At 37.2% G+C, this 23109-nt stretch overlaps 1 protein-coding gene across 4 annotated transcripts in view; it reads left to right on the plus strand.

Moving 5' to 3' along the window:
• Window positions 1-23109, plus strand: part of FBXL2 (F-box and leucine rich repeat protein 2) — a 45073-nt gene that overhangs the window by 16633 nt on the left and 5331 nt on the right. For 3 of the 4 annotated variants that reach the window (XM_061358437.1, XM_061358438.1, XM_061358439.1), the window contains exons 3-12: window positions 6369-6423; window positions 7906-7980; window positions 11190-11284; window positions 14383-14451; window positions 14538-14633; window positions 14945-15071; window positions 15267-15341; window positions 17546-17676; window positions 21397-21457; window positions 22877-22921. In XM_061358437.1, coding sequence (XP_061214421.1) covers window positions 6369-6423; window positions 7906-7980; window positions 11190-11284; window positions 14383-14451; window positions 14538-14633; window positions 14945-15071; window positions 15267-15341; window positions 17546-17676; window positions 21397-21457; window positions 22877-22921 — 829 coding nt within the window. Of the gene's footprint in view, window positions 1-6368; window positions 6424-6824; window positions 6902-7905; window positions 7981-11189; window positions 11285-14382; window positions 14452-14518; window positions 14634-14944; window positions 15072-15266; window positions 15342-17545; window positions 17677-21396; window positions 21458-22876; window positions 22922-23109 lie in introns of those variants that run through there. The other variant, XM_061358441.1, reaches the window with a different exon arrangement.

Consider the following 23109-nt stretch of genomic DNA (forward strand, 5'->3'; position numbering starts at 1 on the left):
GGGCATGAACCTGGCTGTCTACAGGATTATTAGTGTGGAATTTGTTTTATGCTTCTGACAGAAATGCTTTTGCAAGACAGAGCCTGAAAGTCTTTCAACACCTAACAGTTTATGCTTGTGCTACAATATGCTTTAAAATTGTCTTGCCATATGGTTGTGACAAGAGGGATTAAATATTGCTGCACTGAGTGTAATTAATATCGTAATTATTTTTGCTGTATTAACTATGCAGTCTACCTTTTAATTAAAAGGAGAGTAAACCAGTTGCAGTGGAAACATTTTGCTCATAGTGCTGGAACTGAATAGTAAATATACTATTGCAAGTGTCATCAAATACACATAGTTTGTTGTTTGCTTATATCAGATATGTATGAAAGCTGTTGGAAAACACTACAGCTCTTAAAAAACAACCCTGAAACAACCCCAAACAGTTTGACATGTGGAAAAAGAGTGGTTAATATTTTGTTACAAATATCTGGAAATGGAAACACAATTTCTTGTATTGCATTCTTATTTACATCAAGTATTTAAACATCTGTAATCTGACTATAACAAGCAATCCAGGTTTTCTTTAGAATTGAGAAACTGTTCTCTGATAGTAGACTTAGAAAATACTACCACTGTAAAATTTTACTCATATGTTGATACAGTTGCATACTCTGAAATAGAACAAAGTAAGCCCTTGGTCTTATACTGCAGTTCTTGCTCTTTCTCACTATTCTTATTATTTATCTAACAACCAGAATTAGATTGCAAGGTTTTCAGGGCAGTGTCATGTCTCTTGCGCATTTTCTACAGATTATCTACTATGCTTATAAGTAAACGACTGAAACCCTCAGCTTCTCAGGCAAGAAGCTCATTAGGATACAAACGCAGAGGTTATTGTTCCTTCTCAATGAGACCCAGATGACTGTGCAGAGGAGGAAAAGGATATATGACTAATATGGACAGTAGGGGTTTTGAAGAAGACCCTCATTTGGAGGGAGCAGTTATTCTTTTGAGTTAGGTAGAATAGCTTGAGTGGAGGGAGGGAGGAGATAATTTGTAACTTTTTCTGGTTTATGTGCATTTATTTTTATTTGTAATATTGGAGTAATTTTATTTTTGTGGAAGAAACAGGCTGCTTCTAAAAGCTTTGATTTATAGTACTGTTCAAGCTAAAAGACAAACGATCACCACTGTTAGCTGTTGCAATGCTGTTACTTTGCCAGTTGGCAAGGAACGCTGTTTCCCCTCTGCTCTTATATTTTGCTAGAAGTGAAAGGTTGAATAAATGCTAAACTGTATGATGTTTGAGTAAGAATCCTGCAATGATGTTATAAATCATGTCATTTAAACAATGTTTTCAGACAGTTATAGTTTTTTCTTTGCTTAGCCTGTATGTTCATGGAAAAGCATCGTATGATTATACAGGACATTAGTTGTGGATTTGCACTGGTGTCTAAAGTCAATAAACCCATATCTATTTCAGAAGGATCAGAAATAAAGTCAGAGAGATACTGTTGCAATTTTAACAGTAACAACTGTTCCAGTAAGATGTCACAGCCTTGAAGATGAAGAGTTTTCTTTTTTCATTTGTTTTTTTTTTCTTGTAAATTGCTGGGAAAAACAAATGGATTTTTTAAGTTAACCATGTAAGTCTGAAAAGCATTGGGAACAAAAAAAAAAAAGAAGAAGTGAATGTAATATTAGAATGTTCTGACTTTCCAACAGCTTCCAAAAACCTTTTCTTTTTTTTTTTTTTTTTTATGCTTGATGAGAAGTTTGAAAACATACATGTTTGAATTCAAACATACAGGTTTGAAAATGAGGATATAGCCAATGCTTTTGGCATGTAGAAGGACAGATAACACTTGTTCATTTGTATTTTAACTGCTAACCTTCTGTGCTACAGGATTTTGAACAAAAATAGCAAGCTTCAGAAACAAAAGATGTTTATTCCTTTTGACCCCTTGAACCATGTTGTGTTCCCGTCTGCCTTCAAAGTACCAACTTCATAGGCTGGACCACAAATGCAGAAGCTGTTCTGAGTTCTGCTGTAAACCATATGTACTTGGTGCATGTACTGGAATGGTAATAGGTCATAGTAATCATACTATGGGTCATAATAGTTATCAGACTAAGAAATTGACTGCTTAATCTGATTTCAAAGAGGATAAGCAAAGTTTTGGGGCTTAAATTAGGAGAAGAACCCAGGATTTATGTTCCAGTAGCAGCTTTTCTTGTACAGAAGAATACACAGCATGTGGGTTGGCTAATTAAGTATTATATATGTTTTCATGTTTCTGTTCTTTGTTTTTAGTACTGCACACTGCTTTTTGCTCAGCTTTTAGCCTGTTACTACTATAGGAAAGAAATTGCCAGAAACCTAAAATTAGTGTATTCAAACATAGTATTTGGTATATTTGAAGTGATGCTTTACCATCTGTGTGCTTAACTGTGGGGGAAATAGAAAAAATACAGCAAAGGTTACAAGAAATTGTTATAATGCCATTGGTATTTCTTAGCTAGATATGGTAGGTACTTAAATGGCCCACAGTTGCTGTAAAATATCTTATCATAGGAAGTACCAACTGGTGAGTCAAAGAACTGAAAAATACAAACTTGTATATGGATCTGCTCTTAGCTGGTAAGAATTCTGTAAGCAGACAAGCAATGTGTGTATTTTGAGGTGGGGGAGGAATCTGTCATCTCAAACATAGAATCACAGAATCATTGATATTCTTAGGTTGGAAGAAACCTTTAAGATCAAGTCCAACCGTTAACCTGTCACTGCCAAATCTACCACTAAACCATGTCCTGAATCGTCACACACATAATTAATTTTCCCCACTTCAAGGGTTTGTATAATTAAATAGGGCAATACTGCCCTCTTTAAAGGCTTCTATAGTAGTCTATATAAATGCAGTTTATGTACTTGTGTCAATTTGATTGTTTCTGATACTGTAATTGCTTGGCAGACTTGCACATCTGTACAGCTTTGTTGATACTAATTTTTTTAATGCTGCATGTGCTTCTGATGTCTACATGTGAAGAAGCATACTGGAAAAATGAAGAATGTGCAGAGAAAATGAGATTCAAAGAACTAAAGTACAAAGACTGTCAACAAGAATCATTAAAGATGACATGATAAGTGCTTTAAAACTTGGTGTGGGGAAAGTACTAACTGCTAATGTACTCTAATTTGGTGAAGTAGAAAAAAACATTAAAGCTCCAAGTCAGACGTTCACCTTGGAAATAACACAAATGTAACAGAGTAATTAAGCAGTGGAACAAATTATCAGAGAAGGTGATGATTTTTCCATTTCTTGAAGACTTTCAAATCAAGAATAGATCCTTTTATGGATGTTAGGCTTTAGTCAAATTCATGTTTACCATAAGGGAGTTGAAGAACTGTGCGCTTGTGCTGCCCATTGTGCCTTTGGCATGAAGCTTATGTGTACGGCAGGTACTGTTAACACTGAAAGATCTCCAGGGCCAAACTTGTGTCCAGACTGGTATATGCCTAGGGATGGAAAGTCTTGAAGAGCTCTGGTTGGTTGTAAGGGGGTTCTTCTTCTTGAACTTCATATAGGATAACTATGGAGAATTGAATAGCCTGGGATACTGGAAATCAGAATAGATGATCCTAAACTTTCCTGTGGATCTATTAACTTAATTTCCAGTTTCCCCATACTCCATGCCAAAGGCTTAAGTGGAAATTAATCCTCCTGCTGGCTGCATTAGCTTCCATCTGCATAGCTCTGGTCGTAGAGGACAGAAGTGCCATACAACCATCAGTTCCTTTACTTGGTAGATTTTTCCACTTTTAAAAATTACGAGTGCCTGCTGACATAATTCTTCACCCTTAAGTGCCAGACAATGTCAGTGTCTAATGCTAACAGATGACTGACAGTGCCAGTGTTGCCATCTCCATCTCAGTTTCTTGGTTGCCTTTGGTCTCTTAAAGACTTTAAATTACTTTAAACCTTACAGTCTTGTGCCTTGTTGGTTAGTTTTCCTGATTGGTAAGTATTTCCTAGTAGTTCTATGTGACTGTAGTAGAGAAGCAAGCGTGTTTTAGTGGTGCACATGTAAGCCTGTGCTGTAGAAGGTAAACAGAAAAGTGTGGGGAAAACATGCTTTCAAGCAAGTTGGCAAAATGACTCTTTGGAATTTACTGGCATCTCTTACCTATCCTAGTATTTAATTCAGTAGTAATTCTGATTAGGATGCATTATAATCCAGCAAATGTTATTTTGATGGGAACATTTTGGAGCACCTTGCAAGAAAGTTTCTTCTTTAGAATAAAAATAAAAACTGAGAGCATCATGAATGTTTACCCTTACTAAAGTATTTTTCCTTTTAATGTAAAATGACCACTTTTTGGTTTTGACTTTTTAAAAAGTCACTTCATACAGAATGGAGCAAAAATAATACATGTGTTCTGCATTTGGTTTTCATTTACTTTTAATCTTCTAACAGCAGTAAACAATCAAACATGAAGACAGACTGCCAGACAACTCAGTCTGGCAATATGAAATACTCCCTCTTTGACATCTTGCGATTTCTTCTGTTGTTTCATATTTCAGTGTAACTAGATACATCACTTCTAAAGCATGTCATGTTCTTCATTTAGGCAAGAGTATTGTGTCACAGTGTGGTTTGTCACAAGCCTTCCTTTGTAACAAATAATATAGACCTTTTTTGTGCTTCAGCTTCTGTAAATATGAGATAACCTTCTGATTACACTTGTACAGTGGTACTAGGAGGAAGCTTTTACAAACCAAGAAGCTTTAGCAGGTCTCCAGCATCATCTGTGACATTCATCTCCTGCCACTTGCCTTGTGCTGGCAAGTCATGGATTGTAGAGGGTTCATGGTGGGGCACTGTTTTAAATGCTGCTCTTGCAGGGGTGAGAACGCTTTCAGTGCTCATCTGAACAGTCCAGCAATTTTGCTGAGCACATTAGTATGTACTTTTTGCATAAAACGCTGCTGAGTTTCTTGGAAGTGGTCAGACCTCAGAATGGATGTTCAAATGACGGAACTATATGCTATCAAAATGAATGTTATCAACAGGTTTTATAAATTGTTTCATAGCTTTTGAGAATGTCTTGCCTACTGTTTTCATGGCTAATAGTTTTTGAAGACAAGATATTACTCTGCAGTGAAAAAGATAAAGTATTTCCATGTGTTAATGAGTATTGGAATACCAATTATCGAAAGTGATAATAATAAACATCCAGAAGGCTGTTACATGTAAGAAGTGCTTCCATTAACTTCCATTACATTTGCTGACTCTCAGCACAGCTAAAACAGCGCTTAAGATGTAGGCATCCATTTTGAGCTCTAACTTGAGATTTCCACTTGGAAAATAGTAATTTTAACATTATTAAATTCAGCATCTTCTACCTGTTGTTTACTCCTCAGTGTTCACATCTCACTAAAAGATGAAATTGTTATTATTACTATTAGTTGTTCTGATAACTGAAAAATTTCATTGGCGAGAAGGTAACAGTGAATCACAGTATTTATGTATTTATATTTATATATTTATATATATTTATATAGTATTTATATTTAGATATTTATAAGTGAATCACAGTAATATCTTTCACCTATTTTGTATCTGTCTCTGTAATAGAGAATTATTTTGGAACAGGACTTGTATTTTGTGCTTAAGCTGTTTTTTTTCTTCACCAAGAATATCCTTTGAAGCAATTTCATTGTTGTCTGGAAGGGGTATTTAGCAAAATTCATTCTGACAGTGAAAAATTTCTTTCGGAAAACTATTAAGAGTTGGCAGCCTTGAGGAATTGGTTCCATGCTCAGAATAGTAATGCTGAATTTTCAATTGTAGACTAAAAAATAACTGTGTTAGACTTGGTAGTCACTATGAAAGCCCTTTAAAAGTCTGGGCAATTTTTCTTTTTGTTAGTACTTAGATTCTTGAATTTATCTGTGTTTTTCTCCATTTCTTACTCTTCTCCAACGTCTGAAATCTTCACTTGTATTTGTGTGAGTTATTTCTTTAATTGCATCCCAATTAAGGGTATATAAGCTAGCTTGTCTGAATTAAAAAGAAGCAAAATAATTTGTTATCATTCATTTATGTTTGGGTAGTAAGGAGGGGGAAACAGAAAATTGATATTTTCAGAAGAAGCACCTGCTGGTTCTAATATATTGATGGTGACTGTCTTTAGATGATAGATGTGATATTCCTTAAGTCTTGAGCAGCAAAATAACTTGATAAAATGCTCATACTGCATTTAACTTGCTTCTTGTGCAACTAGTGCTTTTTTATAGAACTACAGAGCTGTGAGTCCATGTGTTAGTCTGACTTTGTAATAAAACATTCTAATTGTCGTTCTTTGCCTTTCTTCCTAGAATATTTTCTTTCTTGGACATAGTTACTTTGTGTCGATGCGCACAAGTTTCCAAGGTATGTATTTCTGTTGGGGTTTTTTGTTTTTCTGGGGGATGCTATTCTCTTAGTTATATGCAAATCATGGGCTTTGGGGCAATCAGCTTCCCGTCCAAAAATAGACCCCAAACATTAGTTCTCTCAATCTATTTGGTTCTTAAAACCAGTTTTGCATTCGGGTGGGGTCTTAGTTGCTATGTACTGAACTTCTGTTTAAAGGCTATGGAAAAGATAACCTAGTTGTGTATGGTCTATATCTGGAGAAAGGATTAAGTCAGTTTGGTGTGATGGCATTTGCTTTTTATAAAGCATGTGGCTGCATAACACTATTTTTCAGATGTATTTTCTGTTTAAAGTTCCATGTAGTTCAGTTAATGTGCACCATGTCTCTAAGAAGTACATTCATCACTTGCTTGCCAAGTACAAAAAGGTGTTAAGTAGATGGACTGCTAATGGAGGAAAAAGGCAGCAGAAGATACTAGAGAAAGCATGCTAAGTAAGCTTTTATGTTTAGCTTGTATTGATTATTTTTCTTGAATTAAAATGAATAGTCTGTTCCCACATCAAGTGTGTCCAATGAAGTGTGTTCTTATATAACATGAATGAATGTGTTTATTTCGTGCTTTTCTTCCCTCTTGATGAGGATTGGGTTTTATTTTGTTCAGGGTTTGTTTTTTGTTTGTTTTGCTTTGTTTGCTTGCTTTAATGTAGAATTGTGTAACTATTTAATTCCTACACCCATTTCATTGTGACCTGCAAGGTCAGTAAGCTTTGTGTTAACATCAGGTTTTGTTAGAACCTTTGGGTAGAGCCTGCAAAACAGTGGAAGAAAACCAAAGTGATTGAATCGGTTGTATTTTTCTCTCAGGACTACTTGTCGGTTGGATGCAGTATTCTGGTTTTGAATGTATTTATGTTTCTCTAGCTTTTTTGGTTTATTTTACTTTGACCAACCTTTACTTCGACAACGAAGGACAAATTCTCAAGCATGCATGTGTTACTTTGCACCTGTAAAGGAAAGACCTGGTTCTAACAGTGGAAGGTCAGCAGTTCTGTGAAAGGTTTCTGTTTTTCTCAGAATAGTAACTAATGAGGTTGAGGAACTACAGTATTATTGGACAGACTCTCACTTGCAGCTACTTTTCTCCATATAAATCTAGCAGAAGTAACTTATTAGACAGAATTTACTGAAGTTTAAAAAAAATGCAGGGTTAGATCTTTGCTGTATCCATGGATGTACTTTAATTTCTTGCTTTCCTACATGTTTTACTAGCAAAAGTTAGCTTCTGCAGTGTAATTCATTTGGGAGATGTGAGATTTATTTCCACAAATTCAGTGTTTTTAAGTAGTTGATATTGTATGACTGCTAACATCTACAGTTACAGTTCTTTTAAAGAATTTGATCTGAAATTGTATATTTTGTTATATTTCAGTTGTTGAGAGGAAAGCGAAGGGAACAGGCGGTGGAGGTAATAAATAAACTGTGTTTGTTTTCTGCAGGCATGGAATGTTTTAGCTCTGGACGGAAGCAATTGGCAAAGAATAGACCTCTTCAACTTTCAAACAGATATAGAGGTTAGTGTCCTTAGTTTTCTTTTCTATTCCTATGGTGATGTTTAAAAGCATAGCCCATTTTGAGTATCACATAGACTGTGCTTGTGGTCACATTTTAAAGGCTGAATTCAGGATAGTACTGTGAGGGAGAAAATGGATAGTAACTCTGTGTTTATGTTTTTTCACACTGGATGAGTGTTTCAGTTTTGGTTGCCAGGTATATATCACATAATTGGCATATATCACATGCATACAGGGCTCTTGAAACTCAAAGCTGCTCGTTTCCAGAAAGTAAAAGTATAAATGGTGCGTTTGGATGGAGCGAGATCCTCTGAATCAGTTTCACCATCCAGACACAATTTTGTTGCTAGTCGAGCCTCTCTGTGAGGATGCCATCTAGTGCTAAAAGCTCTCTGCATGCTTTCCTGTAGGATTTTGAGATTGGCACAATAAAATGCTGAACAACTTTTCTTAACCATTTACACACCAAATCAAATCTAGGCATGTATCTGATTATGCTTTATGAACGTTTGATTTTTGAGGTTTGGACCTTGCCTGGAATGCAGGTACATGTGGATTAAAGTCCTTTTCAGCATTTAACAAAATGATTAGGGCAGTCTTGTCTTCTATAAGAAAAACATATCAGCATTAATGCCATCACAGATGTGCATAACAAAATGAAATAGGACATTAGAAAATTAAGACAAAAATCCATGGTGAAATACAATTCCTAAATTGAGTCTGAACTGGTTTATTATTTGTTGTTTGATACAAATCAGATTTAGAATACAGTAATGAATTTGCTTCTGGGTTTTATGTTATAGTTTCTTAGTTGCATGAATAAAATCCATGTGGATTTCATTTGGTATATTTTGCCAAGCATGGTTCAAACTGTTCCTAAAGCTTTACAGTAATATATAGCACAAATTTTTTTCACCGCTCTTAAAAAATTATTGCCAAGTCCTCTTCTGTACTGATGTTAAACATGAGGATCTTGCAGAGGTAGGAGAAAGAGTTTTGGCATCTGCCTCTATCTAAATGTGCCTACAAAGACTTGGAGCTTTAATGTAATATTTTCAGTTACTTTAAAAAAAAGATTGTGTTTCTCATTTGTTAAGAAATAATGAAGAAAACCCCATGGGTCTGTGGGCCTTCTGTTGGTAGGCCTTTTCTGTGTCTGAAACCTTTCTGCTATTTAGAAACACAGTATTGGATTTTAATGTTTTCGATATATTTGTCTTATGTGGTACCTTTGAGATACTGTGTTGGTGTTGCCCGTTGAGACACTGTGTTTGTAGCACGAGATTCAGGGGAAGGGATGAAATTAAATTATGATCCTCTTTTGCTATAAGAAGCTATTGTGGTTTGGAGCAATTTAGTTCAATATATTATATTGAAGTATATTTGTAATATAAGCCCCTTACATTTACTCATAAGAGTACATTAAACCAAAGGTTATTACATAAGGTAGTTTTGAACGTGGTACTCAGATTTGGTGTCTAAGAACTCTGTCTTTTTCTTCAGCTGTTTTGGTAAGATTTTTTTGTCTATAGATTTAGGGCAGGTAAAAGCTGCTAATTGTATTTAGCAATTTTTTGCTCAGTTTGACATTGTACTGGTTGGTGAAGTTTCACATAGCATCAAGCAGTACTTGATCTGCGACCATCAAATAAGGAAAAATTGCGTTTTGTGAAATCTTCCATATTGAAGACCTTATGTGGTAGAGAGTAAAGAGGGAGGTGGAACTATAAAAAAAATCTTTACTTTCTCTGATGAAGATGTGTAAAGATCATGTTGAAATTTAATGTGCGTTAGGATTTTTTGGTACATGGAACCAAATGTAAACTGAGGTAATTTGAAAATCTAGGGGTTTAAGTGACATTGAATTATTCAAACAGTTAAACACATTTCAATGCATTTGACTTTTTAAAAATGCTCTTTGTTGGGGTTTTTTACATGCTTAAAGAAATAAATGGGTTTGGGGAAACTGTGTTTCTATTTTCTTTGAGAAAGAATTTTGTCTAATCAGAAAGCCTTAAGAAATACATAATTTTGTTTGTATAGTGATTTTCAGTTTGTTTTGGTGTAAATTCTTCTGAGATACAAGATAAACAATGTTGCTTATGGACTAAGAAACAAGCTCTGATAAGAAAATGTTTTCACATAGTGATAACTAGGACTTTTGGTATCAGAAGTGAACAGTGAGCAAACAAAAATCCATTGACCTGTAACTGTATTAAGTATTCCTTCTTAAAAACAAAATGAAAAGAGAGCAAAGAAGATGCTATTAGCTTTTTGGTATTAAATGGTCAGTGTTGATTTCTCTTACCTTACTTCCCTAAAATTAGACACAATGTGATGTCTAGTATTTTTTTGCAGTAGCCACATGCTTTTTGCTATCTTATTTTTCTTAAGTAATGTTAAATAAATATAAAAATAAATGAGTATATTTTTATTGGTGTTTAAATAACATTTTTGCCTAGTGCTACTTTCAGACTGAATATTAGAAGTACTGTGCTATTCTGCTAACCCCTGATTTATAACAAAATTTGCTTTGGGGATGTAAGTAAAAAGCATTTTATAGCAAATATGGGGTCAAGTAGGAGGTTTTGTGTGTAAACTGTGCTTCAGCTTCAAACAAGTAACCAGGCATAAAGCCTGTGATATTCTTTGTCATTCCCAAGTGTTAGGCACAGATATCCAAATATATATGACATTGAAGACTGGCAGGTGGGCTCAGGCAGACCCCTACAGGAGGAACTGTAAAACAGGACGTACAAAGGCTGTAGTTCAATGATGTACTAGCCTAAGCACGTCTTTGTGGTGAATTTTAACTGAGATGCTGTGATAGTAACTGTGATCCTTGAGGAATGGGCATGCCTCCCAGTCAACCTCTAGGGCAGTTCTTCAGGTTCCTTAAACATCTGACAAAACTTGAAGAGGATTTCGGCAATCTTAATGTGTAGTTATTGCTGACACAAAAAGTTGAGTCCTGTGTGATAGACTGAAAAAAGGGAGATGGAACTAAAAATGGCATTGAATGGCACTTCAGTGTGGGTGGAAAGTGTCATCAAGCAACTGTTTTTCTTTAAAGCAGCAGAAGAAATTCAAGGAGGTGTAGTTGTTGTGGGGTAGAGTTGGGGTGGGTGTTCGCTCCCAGCATTTTTAATTTGGTTAGAATGTTATGTCAGAATAAAACTCAACAAAATCTTCCTTCTATTTGGTTTAAGGGTCGAGTTGTGGAAAATATATCGAAAAGGTGTGGTGGGTTCCTGAGACAACTTAGTCTGAGAGGATGTCTTGGTGTTGGAGACTCCTCCTTAAAGTAAGTAAAGTCCAAGATTGAGACATCATTTATTTCCTAATGTGTGGACCAGAAGCAATTATTGTTACGTTTGTTTGGATTTCTGAGTACTGACTAATGGCCAAAATGGGATACTGAATTACTGAGTACCTTAATAGTGATGGAGATGTCCATTTGAGATCAAAGTATAGCTACTATTATTTTCTGAAAATGAACTAAGAAATGAGAACTGTGATCTTCAGAAATGTGTCTTTTTATTCATTAGTATTATGTTGATATCATTCCATTTTCAAGCAGTTAAATAAAATGTTTTCAGATCTGTACTCTGGTGTCCTACAACACTTAATTTCATGAAGATTAGTCAGTCAGTTTATAGTTTATCTCCTAGTGTGGACAGGAGGTGACCCAAGCAATGGGAGGAAGAATAAAGACTGATACAACTTAGTGCATGCAAAATCAGGAAAAGCCTTGGATTCTCTTCTGGCTCTAATTTAAGGACAGACAGGCAACAGGATCATCTCAGAAGTCTCCAGATAGAGACGGTGGCCCTTTTTTGTACAATATATAAACTGAACTGTGCAGTTTGTTCCCACAAGATTGTTTGAATCCATATAAGCTTCTTCGGTACACAAGCTGTTTAGCCAGATCCCTCTGAATGTTTCTCCTGAGTATTAAAACTCGGAGATCCTACCTCCAGCTGAAGTGTCCCTAAGCCACGAGTCCTGTAGAGCTCAAAGAGTATTTGGCAGAAGCCTTGGGGTATGGCTTTTTACAGGTATGCTTTCCTCAGCTATCACAGGAGGCTGGGCTGGATGATGTTAGATCTGATACAGTGTGGCCATTCTTCAGTGGAAAATACAAACACAGAGATTTTTGTTAAGCAGTGGGCATTTAGTATCTTGTGACCTTTAGATCTTTCTAAAATTTCGAAGTAAGTCTAATTCACTGGGTTTTGTGTCTAGGGTAAATTAATCCAGCAACTAGTTGAGCACTAGATTGCTTTAGCAACCCAAATAAGCATCCTAGCTTCAGACCCAAAGTTTTCCCCTAAGCTTTCCTTGCCTCTGTCTAAGCCATCTCCCTGACTGCTTCGTGGTGTCTCCACCTTCAGTCAGTCTTGTTTCTTCAGGGGAAGGCATGTATTATTACCATCTCCCAGATTACTGGCAACTGCTGTCAAAAAAAGAGGTAGCTCCAACCAGAGTGAACTTTCTGTAATGCTCTTCCAAGTTCCCAGAACATTCACACAGAGAGTTCTTGTGTCCTCAGTAGGAGAGGCAATACCAGCAGTGGAGGAGAGGGGAGAGGCGGGATCTGAGAGAGGTAACAGCTACCATGAGGAGGAGGTAGCAGGAAGTCAATGAGAAGGGTGTAGGAAGAAAGAGTTAGGACAGTAGGTAACAGATTTCCCCCCAGTAACTCCATTTTCACGTTAGGTTTAGGCTCCCAATTGTACTTTCCAGGGTACTAAGGCTAGAAGGCTGCAGTGAGGGTTGTGAATAGGACCAGATATCCTAAGTGGGTTCATGTAGTAATGGCATTTGAGAAGGTGGGGAGGACTGGAGCTGGGGTGTTTTGAAAACTGATGTATTCATTGAGCAGATACGTAGAATAAGCATATAGCAGTTGAGTGTGTAGCATGTGTACATCGTTGGGATGAGAGAGCTAGTCATGCCAGCAGGTAATAGGACTGGCTTAGCTGAGACTGGCTACCAGAGCGTTACCAGCATTCACACGTACATCTAACTAACTGGTGCAGGTGGTGGTGTCTAAGGCACTTCAGAAAAGAAGATGGTTCACCTCTGAAATGAAAGCAGGTTATATTGAAATTAACAAATGAATGATAAATGCATCAGCTTTAAGACTTTCAAAACAGAAAGGTGACATTAATTTTCAGATACTTTTTCTAAAAGCAACTTTTCCTATGAGCCTTCTCATGTTGTTTCCAGATCCATTAGTTTTGTGGGTGATATTAATTTCTTTCTTTGTCCTACTTCTACATCAAATTTTGTTTTAACATATCCAGTCATAGAAGTAGGTACTGGCCATGTTTGTGGCAGCTCTCTCAGGACATGCCTCATGCCTGCATCATGGAAGCAAAGTTTGCTGTCCCTCCATTGTAGCATCTTCCCAAGTGATGTGCAGAGTGTCTCAATTGTAAATCTCTCTCCAGTACATGAATTTTGGAATAGCTGTTTTGAGAATTCAAGTGGAAACTCTCACCAGTGTAACTGCTTGCTGGGCTTTTTTTCCATTGTTTCCAACCCACAGTGGAGAGCCAGGAAGTTGTTACCAGCTGAGTGTGTAGTTGGATCTGTTACCCACGGCAAGCCTCCAGACAAAACTGTTTTTGTGTGTTTCCTCCACCCCTGCCAATAAAATCCATGCAGTTGGAGAAAACATGGGCATAAAACCAGTGTTCTGAAATGCAGCACAGCTGTAAATATTACTCTGCAGAGATGAAAAGAAAGTTTGTGTGTTTCTCCTGGGTAATTAGTATAATGATACATACAGGCTTTTAGCAGTATAATGGCTCCAATCATCCTTATAGTTCATACCCAGTAGTGCACACAGATGCATTTCAATTTTTAAGATCATAAATAACTAATTTGCAGTCCACAACACTTTCCACTGGTAGTTCGACAGGCTTAGGTCCCACTTCTGCATATAGTGTAAGTTAACATTCCTTTTCATTTGATGTGGGAGCAAGTTCCTACAAAGACTTCAGAAACGAGATGTGCAAAAACTCTTCCCAGCAGCTTAATATTTAACTGATGTGATGTTTAAACCTGTTTATGCCCTTAATGTTTTTAGTTAAGGCATTTGAAGCAAATCAGTTCTGGCTTATATATGACAAGAGATAAACACCTTGCTCAAGTGGTATTTGAGATATGGACAACACTTGGTTTCACGAGTTACCTAAGTCAGAAACTTATATTAACAAAAGGAAAAAGCAAGAGGCAGACATATGAGAGGTGTGCTTTGTAATTACTCTGTGGCTTGAAGAGTCTTAAGCTTTTTGACTGAGGTGGAAGGTGGTAGGGGACGTGAGCGCACTCTAGTGACTGTATTACAACTTTGAGTTATATATTAACTCCAGGTTTTTGTTGCTGTTTTAGGACCTTTGCACAGAACTGTAGAAACATCGAACATTTAAATCTAAATGGGTGCACAAAAATCACTGACAGGTAAGTCAAAGCGGTTTTTTGTTTGATGGGAAAATCTGGAAGAAGAAGTAGCTGAAGGTATTTTTAGTGTGTCTGCTGTTTTGCAGCACGTGTTACAGTCTTAGCAGATTCTGTTCCAAGCTGAAACATCTGGATCTGACATCTTGTGTAGCCATCACAAACAGCTCTTTGAAAGGCTTAAGGTAAGAAAATTCAGTGTTTTGTATTAAATAAAAGCATTTAAAGAGCTGTTCAACATTTAATAAAGTTAAAAAAAAATATCACTGCTGAACCCTAATAGTATGTATCAGCAGTGACCATATTCTATATCTAGGGCTTCTTGGGTGTAGACTGCAATGTTTGTGTGTGGTCTTTTCTCATGACTTTTCTGTGGAGGCCTGGCGCAGTCCACTGGCTATCATTAATTCCTAACAGTGTGTTTAATTTGGGTTTCCCACTGTTATGACTATTTGAAGGCTGGATTTAACTTTATGTATTTTTTTAATTCTCCCAGTGAGGGTTGCAGAAATCTGGAACATTTGAATCTTTCCTGGTGTGATCAGATTACGAAGGATGGTATTGAAGCACTGGTGAAAGGGTGTAGTGGACTAAAAGCTCTATTTCTTAGAGGTTGCACACAGGTACATAACTGCTTGGGTGATCCTTTAGGAATAAAATTTTATTTTGGGTTTTTGAAATCTCCATGAATTAAAAAATACCATTTTTGTTATAGTCTTTTGTTCAATGTTACAAAATGTGTATGTTCTTCGGGCTGCTTTGCTGTGCTTTTAATTTCTTGTTTCTTTTCCTATGTCCTGTTTAATTGCTGAACAAAGTTAGAAGATGAAGCATTGAAACACATTCAAAATCACTGTCATGAACTGGTGATCCTGAATTTGCAATCCTGTACGGTATGTATTTGGAGCTTCAAAAGATACATTCTCTAAGAATCATTAACCATTTTTGAATGATAATGAATTGATCTGCTAAACACTTGAATAACTCAAATAGTGTATGTCTGCACTTTACAGAATTCTGTGTGGAAATCTTAATCTTGGAGATCTTAAACGAGCTGGCTTTTTCTACAGCCAAGTATAGATTTGAAGTGATGGGTTAGGTTTTTTCCCCCTCACTATGTCTTTTAACAAGCTCCAGAGTAAGAATTAACTGCATTCATTCAAATCTCATGAACTGTGTATAGGCTAAACCGTGCGGTTTCACAGATGTAAATCTTGTTCTCCCATCCATTAAGGTCAAACATTTTGGTCTGTTCATAATTTTATGGTTTCTAATGTATCAGATGACATATTGTGGGCTACATAATTGAGAGTAAAATGTATTGGCATCAACTGAAGATTATTCAGAACAGTCTATGTATCAGGAGAAAGGCATGCTTTCTCAATGGAAAAACACATACATGCTATGGCTTAGAATCATGCTTCCAGAGGCAGCCAGGGCCTTTATGATTAAAGGTCTAGCACTGATATTTACACAGCGGATCTACTTGTGCTTTAGATGATCCAAACTTTAATTCTAGTAGCTCTGTTTTGTGGACCTTATAAAATGCCAGGCCAGCAGCTGTGAAATGAACTGATATTAACTCTGGAAAATGCACATCTGATTGATAGGTACATTCTTCAGAGAAAGGCCTTAGAAAATGGGGACTTGCAGACGTTTTTGTGCCTTTTTTTTTTTTTTTCCTTTCTTTCCCAAGAGAGATGTAGGCATTGAATGACAAGCAATTTCAGAATGGAAAATTCTTATATATAACTTGAGGATTTTGATCATCTCCAACAGCAGCACAAAATTTACATAGTCCTTACCTCCAACACAGTTCCTGTTCCCAGTGACAGTGTCAGGAGCATCTCCCAGAAAACCAAGATAGTTCTAGAAAATAATGGTTTTGGGGAGTCAGATCCAGAAATACCTGATTGATACTGGACTTTTACCTGTGTATGATGCAGATCCTTCTAGATCCACAAAAAGATGACAAGACTTCTAGTTTTCTGTCTAGAATAATTTCTATTTGACAGAACAAATTGCAAATACGAACTTCTGATACTAAAAAGTGCTGGGTTGGGCGAGGGGGCATAAGGTGATCTCAGATCCTGTTTCCATCTGTGGAAGGTGGTATTTGTGGTAACAGCCTCAAATATGCTCAAGTAGTATTACTGTACCTGGATGTGTGGCTTATAAAAAGAATGTGTGTTTTCAGTTCAAAATACAGTAGAGGTCTTTGTTGTTATTGGGAGAATAATGGTAGGCCAGGAAATAACCTGTTTCACCATGAAGGATTAGTCATTCTGCAGAAAAAGTAAATTCTTGTAATTAGGAGTGGGAGAGTACTTTTTCCAGAATAGAAGACCTGTAAACAAAATAATATTTGCACACACACCCCCTCAATAACCCAGTTCCTGTTGCTATTTTGTGTGTAGCTGCACTGGGGATATTTCTTCTAGCTCCTGTGTCCAAATTTAAGTGTTACTTCTTTTCTTTTTTTTTCCCCAGAATATCTAGTACAAAACAATTTTGCAAAATGAAAAGCCCTCTTTTGAGTTAAATCTTTCAGCTGAAGGCAGCTTTAGCTTTGAAAATTATCCAGAGATGAAGGATTTTTACCCTTGGGTCCTACTGCTCCAGTGCGAAATAGGTAGTTAGCTTTACTGCTCTCTAGCTTCGAGTTCTTTTGCACTGTTCCTGAACTTACATTGTCTCTCTAAAAAGACCTGCACTCTACAAACATACAGGCAAGCTATTTAACACAATGACAGTTACAATTAAATATAAATAGTTCCAAAAAAGAGTGAAAATTCTGAAGCAAAAGCATAGTGAAAGAGAAAGCCAACAACGAATAACTCTCCCTCTGTGCTTCAAACTGCCTTTGAGCAGTACTTGAGATCTGTGGAAAAATACATAGATGAGTAAGAATTGTCTCATGAGTGTTTTCAGTGTTATCAGTGAACATGGTTTCATGATAGTATTTTTTGGTTGAAAATTCACAGGTTGCCATGATTATATACAGTGTGACGCTACCAGTTCAGTTAATATGACTTGATTCTTATTCTTAGCTGGTTATTTGATAATGGAGTAACTTCAGCCTTCTTCTGTGTTGCAGCAAATTTCAGATGAAGGCATTGTCAAAATCTGTAGAGGATGCCACAGACTTCAATCACTCTGTGTTTCAGGCTGTAGCAACCTGACAGATGCTTCTCTCACAGCACTTGGTCTAAACTGTCCAAGGCTGAAGTGAGTATGTCATGAGCCTGTCATGAGTATGTCATGTTCTTATTGGCCTGGTCTAAGAAATTCACTTCTAAAGATAATCAGCTGATACCCACAGGTTTGATTTAGCTTTGTGTTGCTTTGCATTACTTTTACAATCAAAACAGTAAGGTAGAAGTACCAGCTGCATAGAAACTTGAGGGCTGGTCCTCTATAGCTATCATATTAATGTAGTCTACTGTATATTGAAAAACAGATTTTATAGATAACAAATAAGACATGATGAACCAAGAAGTTCAATTCTGTGCTTCTAGCTAAGTATTTTAGGTGCTAATTACAAACCAGGAGAAAAGAAGATATAAAGCCCATTATTTTTTTTAAAGGTAAAAATATCTGTAGTTGTGTCTTACGATGTTTGTACTCTGATGTGGTTTTATGCAGCCATTTGTCTTGGAGAAAAAAAAGCTAAATCATATCTGAATATAATTAAGGAGTTTGTGGTTTTTTAATGTGGTTTTAGTATGCTCTGCTGTATATCCTGGCATTCTTCAATTCTGATGTGGAGTGTGCTAAAGTCTGATGTTTATGGCATGTATTTTGAGTAATAAGGGCTTATCAGTTAAAAATAATGTTAACTTTTACATTGGTGTTATTTGTGCTGACATATAGGTTATAGTGGCATTCTCAGTGGGGACAGCTTCAGCTTTAATAGGAGAGCTCCGTCATGCAGCAGTTGAGAGATGTAATGCTTCTTGTGAGGTCTGATTTCACTGTAAATTAAATCAGAAATTTTTAGATTACACTGAATTGCCATTTCTGACAGGAATGTGCAGGAGTCAAGAGTTGTTATTTCAGTCACAGATAAATGGAGGGAAGTGTAGATGATAAAAATTAGGGGAAGCAAGTGTTCAGAACACACAGTGTTCCTTTAGCTGACTGAGTGAAGAAGAGCTTTTGCTATTGTAGGAAACCTGTCCTTAAGACAATTCCAGAGTGACAGTCCCTTTCACATAACAGTTCATACTTACTGGAGCTTATGTGTGCCAGTGTTAGGGGCTTAGGAGTCTTCTGACACATTTAATTGTGTTCCTGAGAAAGCTGTGCTGTTACTCTGGGTCTCTTCCCACGATTTCTCTCGTTCTCTCAATTCACAGCTCGGATTGGAAATAGGAGTTCTAAAGTGCTATTAGTTAGGCAGTTCTTTCCAGTACAACTGCAGCAGGAACCGGTCTGACTTTGGTAGGTAAACTGTTAGCTCCTGTCTGTGCCACGAGGGGGAAGGCGTCTGCCGTTCTTCTGTCATGAGGAGCAGTATAAGGAAAGAGGAAGACCCTTTGCGGTGTTTGCTGCAGTGGAGTGCATGATGGAAGGGCAGATGGCACAGCTGTTTACATCTAGACTTTTGGGATCGTATAAGGAAAGTACGTTATAAAAAATTACCTTGCAATCAAAGGGAAATGTAATTTCACACTTGTTCATACCTTCTGAATATTTTGGTGTTGAGTATGAAAGAAAACTCTGCTGCCTCTGTCAGAAGCTTGTGTTTCTGTTCTTTTGTACTGTGCTACTCTCACTTCACTTAAGGGAATGGGAGCCCTACTGTGCTGCTTTCCATGATACCACTGTTCTGCAGCTGTTACCACTTACATCTCCTTGAAAAGAAATACTAAGCCTGACCAGCTCCCTTCAGCTGCTTTTTCCCCTGCTTCAGGATGCGGCTGCCCCCTCATCTCTCTTTATACCTGCTCATTTAAGCACTTGCTATCTTATTTTTTCTGATTTTTAGCACTTTCAAATGTAAAAACACTGGTTAGAGTTTTGGTGAGGCTTATGGAGAAAGCACCCACGAAGTTCTTTGTCTGGGTGGGGCTGTGAAAATTAGGATCCTCTTTAACCCCATCAATGTTGTCTCCCACCTGCTGCTAATTTAGGAGGGGTAGGGAGGTGCTGTGTGTGGAGACATTCCAGGTGTACCCACATCTTAAAGTGCTACTGGGAGGTCTGTCTTGGAGAACACTGCTTTATGAGAGTGATGAATCTGCTCTCTATCATTTTGCCTCATCAGCTCCCATTCTAGGTCCTTTATCACGAATCACTGGGTGGGATATAAATGTCAGCTCTATCTGAAAAAAAAGTAAGAGTCCTCTCTAATTAAGAGCAATCACTGAAAGCAAGAATTAGAACTTTGCCCATTTTCATGCTGAACAGTGCCTTCCCACCTGTTTTTCATTTGTGAGCTTAATTGCTGCAGCATGTGTATATAGGGCTTGCTCTTTCCATTCTGCTCTTCAACCTAACTGCACACCCAAGTTCAGGGTAACTAGAGCTGCTAGTCTTCTGGTTTCTTACCCCTCTGTTTCCATCTCCTTCTCAAGCAGATGTAAGTAGCATTCTTCCTATTTTGTACGCTTCAAATGTTATCCCCTTCTCCCCTCTTTCAAATCAGAAATGTAACAGGGTTGGGGATCCAGTGGTTGTAAGTGAGGTGGGGTTGAAAGCAAGGAATCAATGAAAGGAGTAAGAAGGATAACATGTGACCTGAGTCATATTTTGTGGTGGTGGTGGGTTTTTTCTATTCCTATTTGGTCTCATGGATAATTTTCAGAGTAGCTGAGAGTATTTTATGATAGGTTAGTAACTGCCCTTGATGGAAGGGAACAAAGTTCCCAAATGTGAGTCTATAGAGAAAAAGGGGTGTTACAGCCATCCATTTGAGAAGCTGTACCTGTGTTGTACCTCTCTGTTGGCTGCTCTTGAGTTCCCATTGTACATTTGAATCGTGTTGGAGATGAGCACTCTGGAAGTGGTTTTCAAGGGTTTATCCTGTGAGGCTTAACCTCTGAACTCTGCTGTGCTGTTGCTTTTGGCTTGGAAGAGTCTGATCTAGCAAAGCCATAGTGAAGAGTCTGTCATGGTTTAACCGCAGCTGGCACCATGCAGCCGGTTGCTCACTCCTGCTGCATGGTTTCTGCTTATTCATCCTGATACTTACTCCACCTGCAAAGTAAAATGTGTTCATTAAGAGAAAGAAAAAGAAGACGATGACAAAGATGGCAAAATGTTAATATGCTGAAGGCTCATTCTGCATATTATAGTGATGCTGTTTGGGGAAGATGACCTTTCTTTTGTCAGTACTGCTTTCCAGGGCCAGTGGAGGGAGTGTTAGGTTTATCTTTCCAAAACACTGTGTTATTTTCTTTAAGGTTGTGTTGGTGTTGTTCATTGGTTTTACTGTGGGCTTGGAGATTTTTTGTTCCTTGCTTTCTGGTAACTTCCTTCACTGTGCTTCATGCTCTAAGTGAATTTCTAGTAAGCAGTTTCTCAGTTTTGTGGCTTCCCAGCATCCTGTGTTTATACAATGGGTTTTAGATGTAGGCTTCATCTGCGTTTTCTTTAACTTGGGGTTTATTCACCCATATCTTTCCTCTGATAATGCATAAAAGAACTTGAGCATTTTGCTGTCTTACTGAAACAAGGTTAAAATACCTATAATTAGGTGTAATTCCACACTAAATATTGGGAAGATTGAGGATTTAACTTAATCTGGTCTGTAACTATTAGAATGTTCTGATAAACTGGATTGAAAGTCTGCCTAGTGTTTTTGAATTGCAAATAAGTGAAAAATAGGCGTATATGTGTACGTTTCCTCTTGAGAGCTGTAAGTTGCAGAAGACAGATTTGTATCTCAAATGCATTTGCTTTACTCTCTGCTAATGTTTTCTTTAATGTTTAAAACTTTTCCAGGATTTTGGAAGCTGCAAGATGTTCACATCTTACAGATGCTGGTTTTACCCTTTTAGCACGGGTAAGGGTCACTTCAGAAGGTTAGAGCTTGCCTTGTTTTCTTTGCTGCTGAGCAGCTGTGAATTGATATAGTGCTGCTCGGAAGAAGTATGAGAAGCAGAAAAATAAAGTAGAAAGAACCCAGTGGAGGAAAGGACTAAAAAGTGGTTTTGTTTCTGAATTATACTTACAGCTGCAATTTGGTCTATTTTCATAGAATCATAGAATAATTTTACCATCTATGATTGCATTTTTCACTCTTTTGTATGTTTCAGTAGAATTTACTATGCTTATCATAATCCAAAACTTGTCTTATGTTTTTTCCCCTATATAAATTTCCCCTATAAGCATAACACATACCGGTGATACTTACATCCCAATAATCACTGTATAGTAGATTATTCTAAGCATACTGTTAAGTTACAAAAATACTTACATTATGAACTGTAAACACTTGTGCCCTGATTGATGCTGTAAATATGTAAGCATGATATCAAATGCTTCAAGTTAGACTTGTCTGCTTACTGGTTTAAGACATCTGAGCACTAAAATAATAGTTAACAGGATTTGTTTGCACTGCTGATGTTTAGTCTGAATGCAGGGGCTTTTTTCTAGCCACAGTGGTAAAACAGACTGGTTTCTAATCATTCACCACTATAGCCTTGGGCTTTGGCAGTCACCTCCAGCTTGCCTTTGGGAACTGCAAGTTAAACCGTTTCTTCCTATGCCTGTAAAAAATGGGCTGGGGTTTGGGCTGAGCCATAGCAGCATGTGGTCTGCTGCGAGGTCACAAGGTTATGTTGTGTTCTTGAAATGAGTCATGATCAGATACTAAAAGCACTTTTACAAGAGCTTGCTGGGGTTCTCTCAGTGTATTGGGGAAATTGCTTGTATAGATGTGAAGTGCAGCCTTAAAGTGGACCATGTTTTAATATTTTCAGCATTCATTAGCAAAGCACATTGTTTTTAATGCTGCTTTATAATGTATGATGGTGAAGAGAGATGTTCCATAGGCTTAAGTCTGTTTCAGATGAGTTTGATGCAGGTTAGTGTATGCGTCTGTATGCACGTTGGTTATCTTTAGTGCAGAGGTTGTAAGTACCATAGGTTTGAATTGAAGTTGATTCCAAAAGGGAAGCAGGGGTGAGTGAGTACTGGTACATACTGCTCGAACCTTGCAGAGCAAGGAGACATTTCACTTAGCAGGAGAAAGGCTGAAATGTAGAGGTTTGAGAGGGAAGTGATGTGTGGCTGGTGGATATTTAATCTTTTTACCATTTTTTTGTCCTTCGATGGTGATCAAATACTTGAAGGGATTTAGCTCATGGTTTCCTCTTGAAAGCTGTGCCATCTCCTATCACTACTCCTGTGCATGTTTTTACGTCTGTATGTTGGTTTATTTCATCTTTTGTTTATCTGTTTGCTTTTTTGTTTATTTTAGAATTGCCATGAGCTGGAGAAGATGGACTTGGAAGAGTGTGTTTTGGTGAGCTTTAATATGAAAAGGAATATTGAATGTCCAGTGTAAGAATGCAGTGCATTAGCACTTTCAGCTATATGTGCTTTGGTTTTTATTAATAGTGCTGTGTTTATGATAGTAAATAAAAGTAGTTATTGGGAAATTCTATAGAGAGAAATACTTGAAGAGTAATAGGTGATTGGGTGTTTTCCAGA

Source organism: Neopsephotus bourkii, unplaced genomic scaffold (assembly GCF_033783945.1).
Source record: "Neopsephotus bourkii isolate Nb327-2 ecotype Australia unplaced genomic scaffold, CSIRO-AGI_Nbou_v1 NB_942, whole genome shotgun sequence".
NCBI lineage: Eukaryota > Metazoa > Chordata > Aves > Psittaciformes > Psittacidae > Neopsephotus > Neopsephotus bourkii.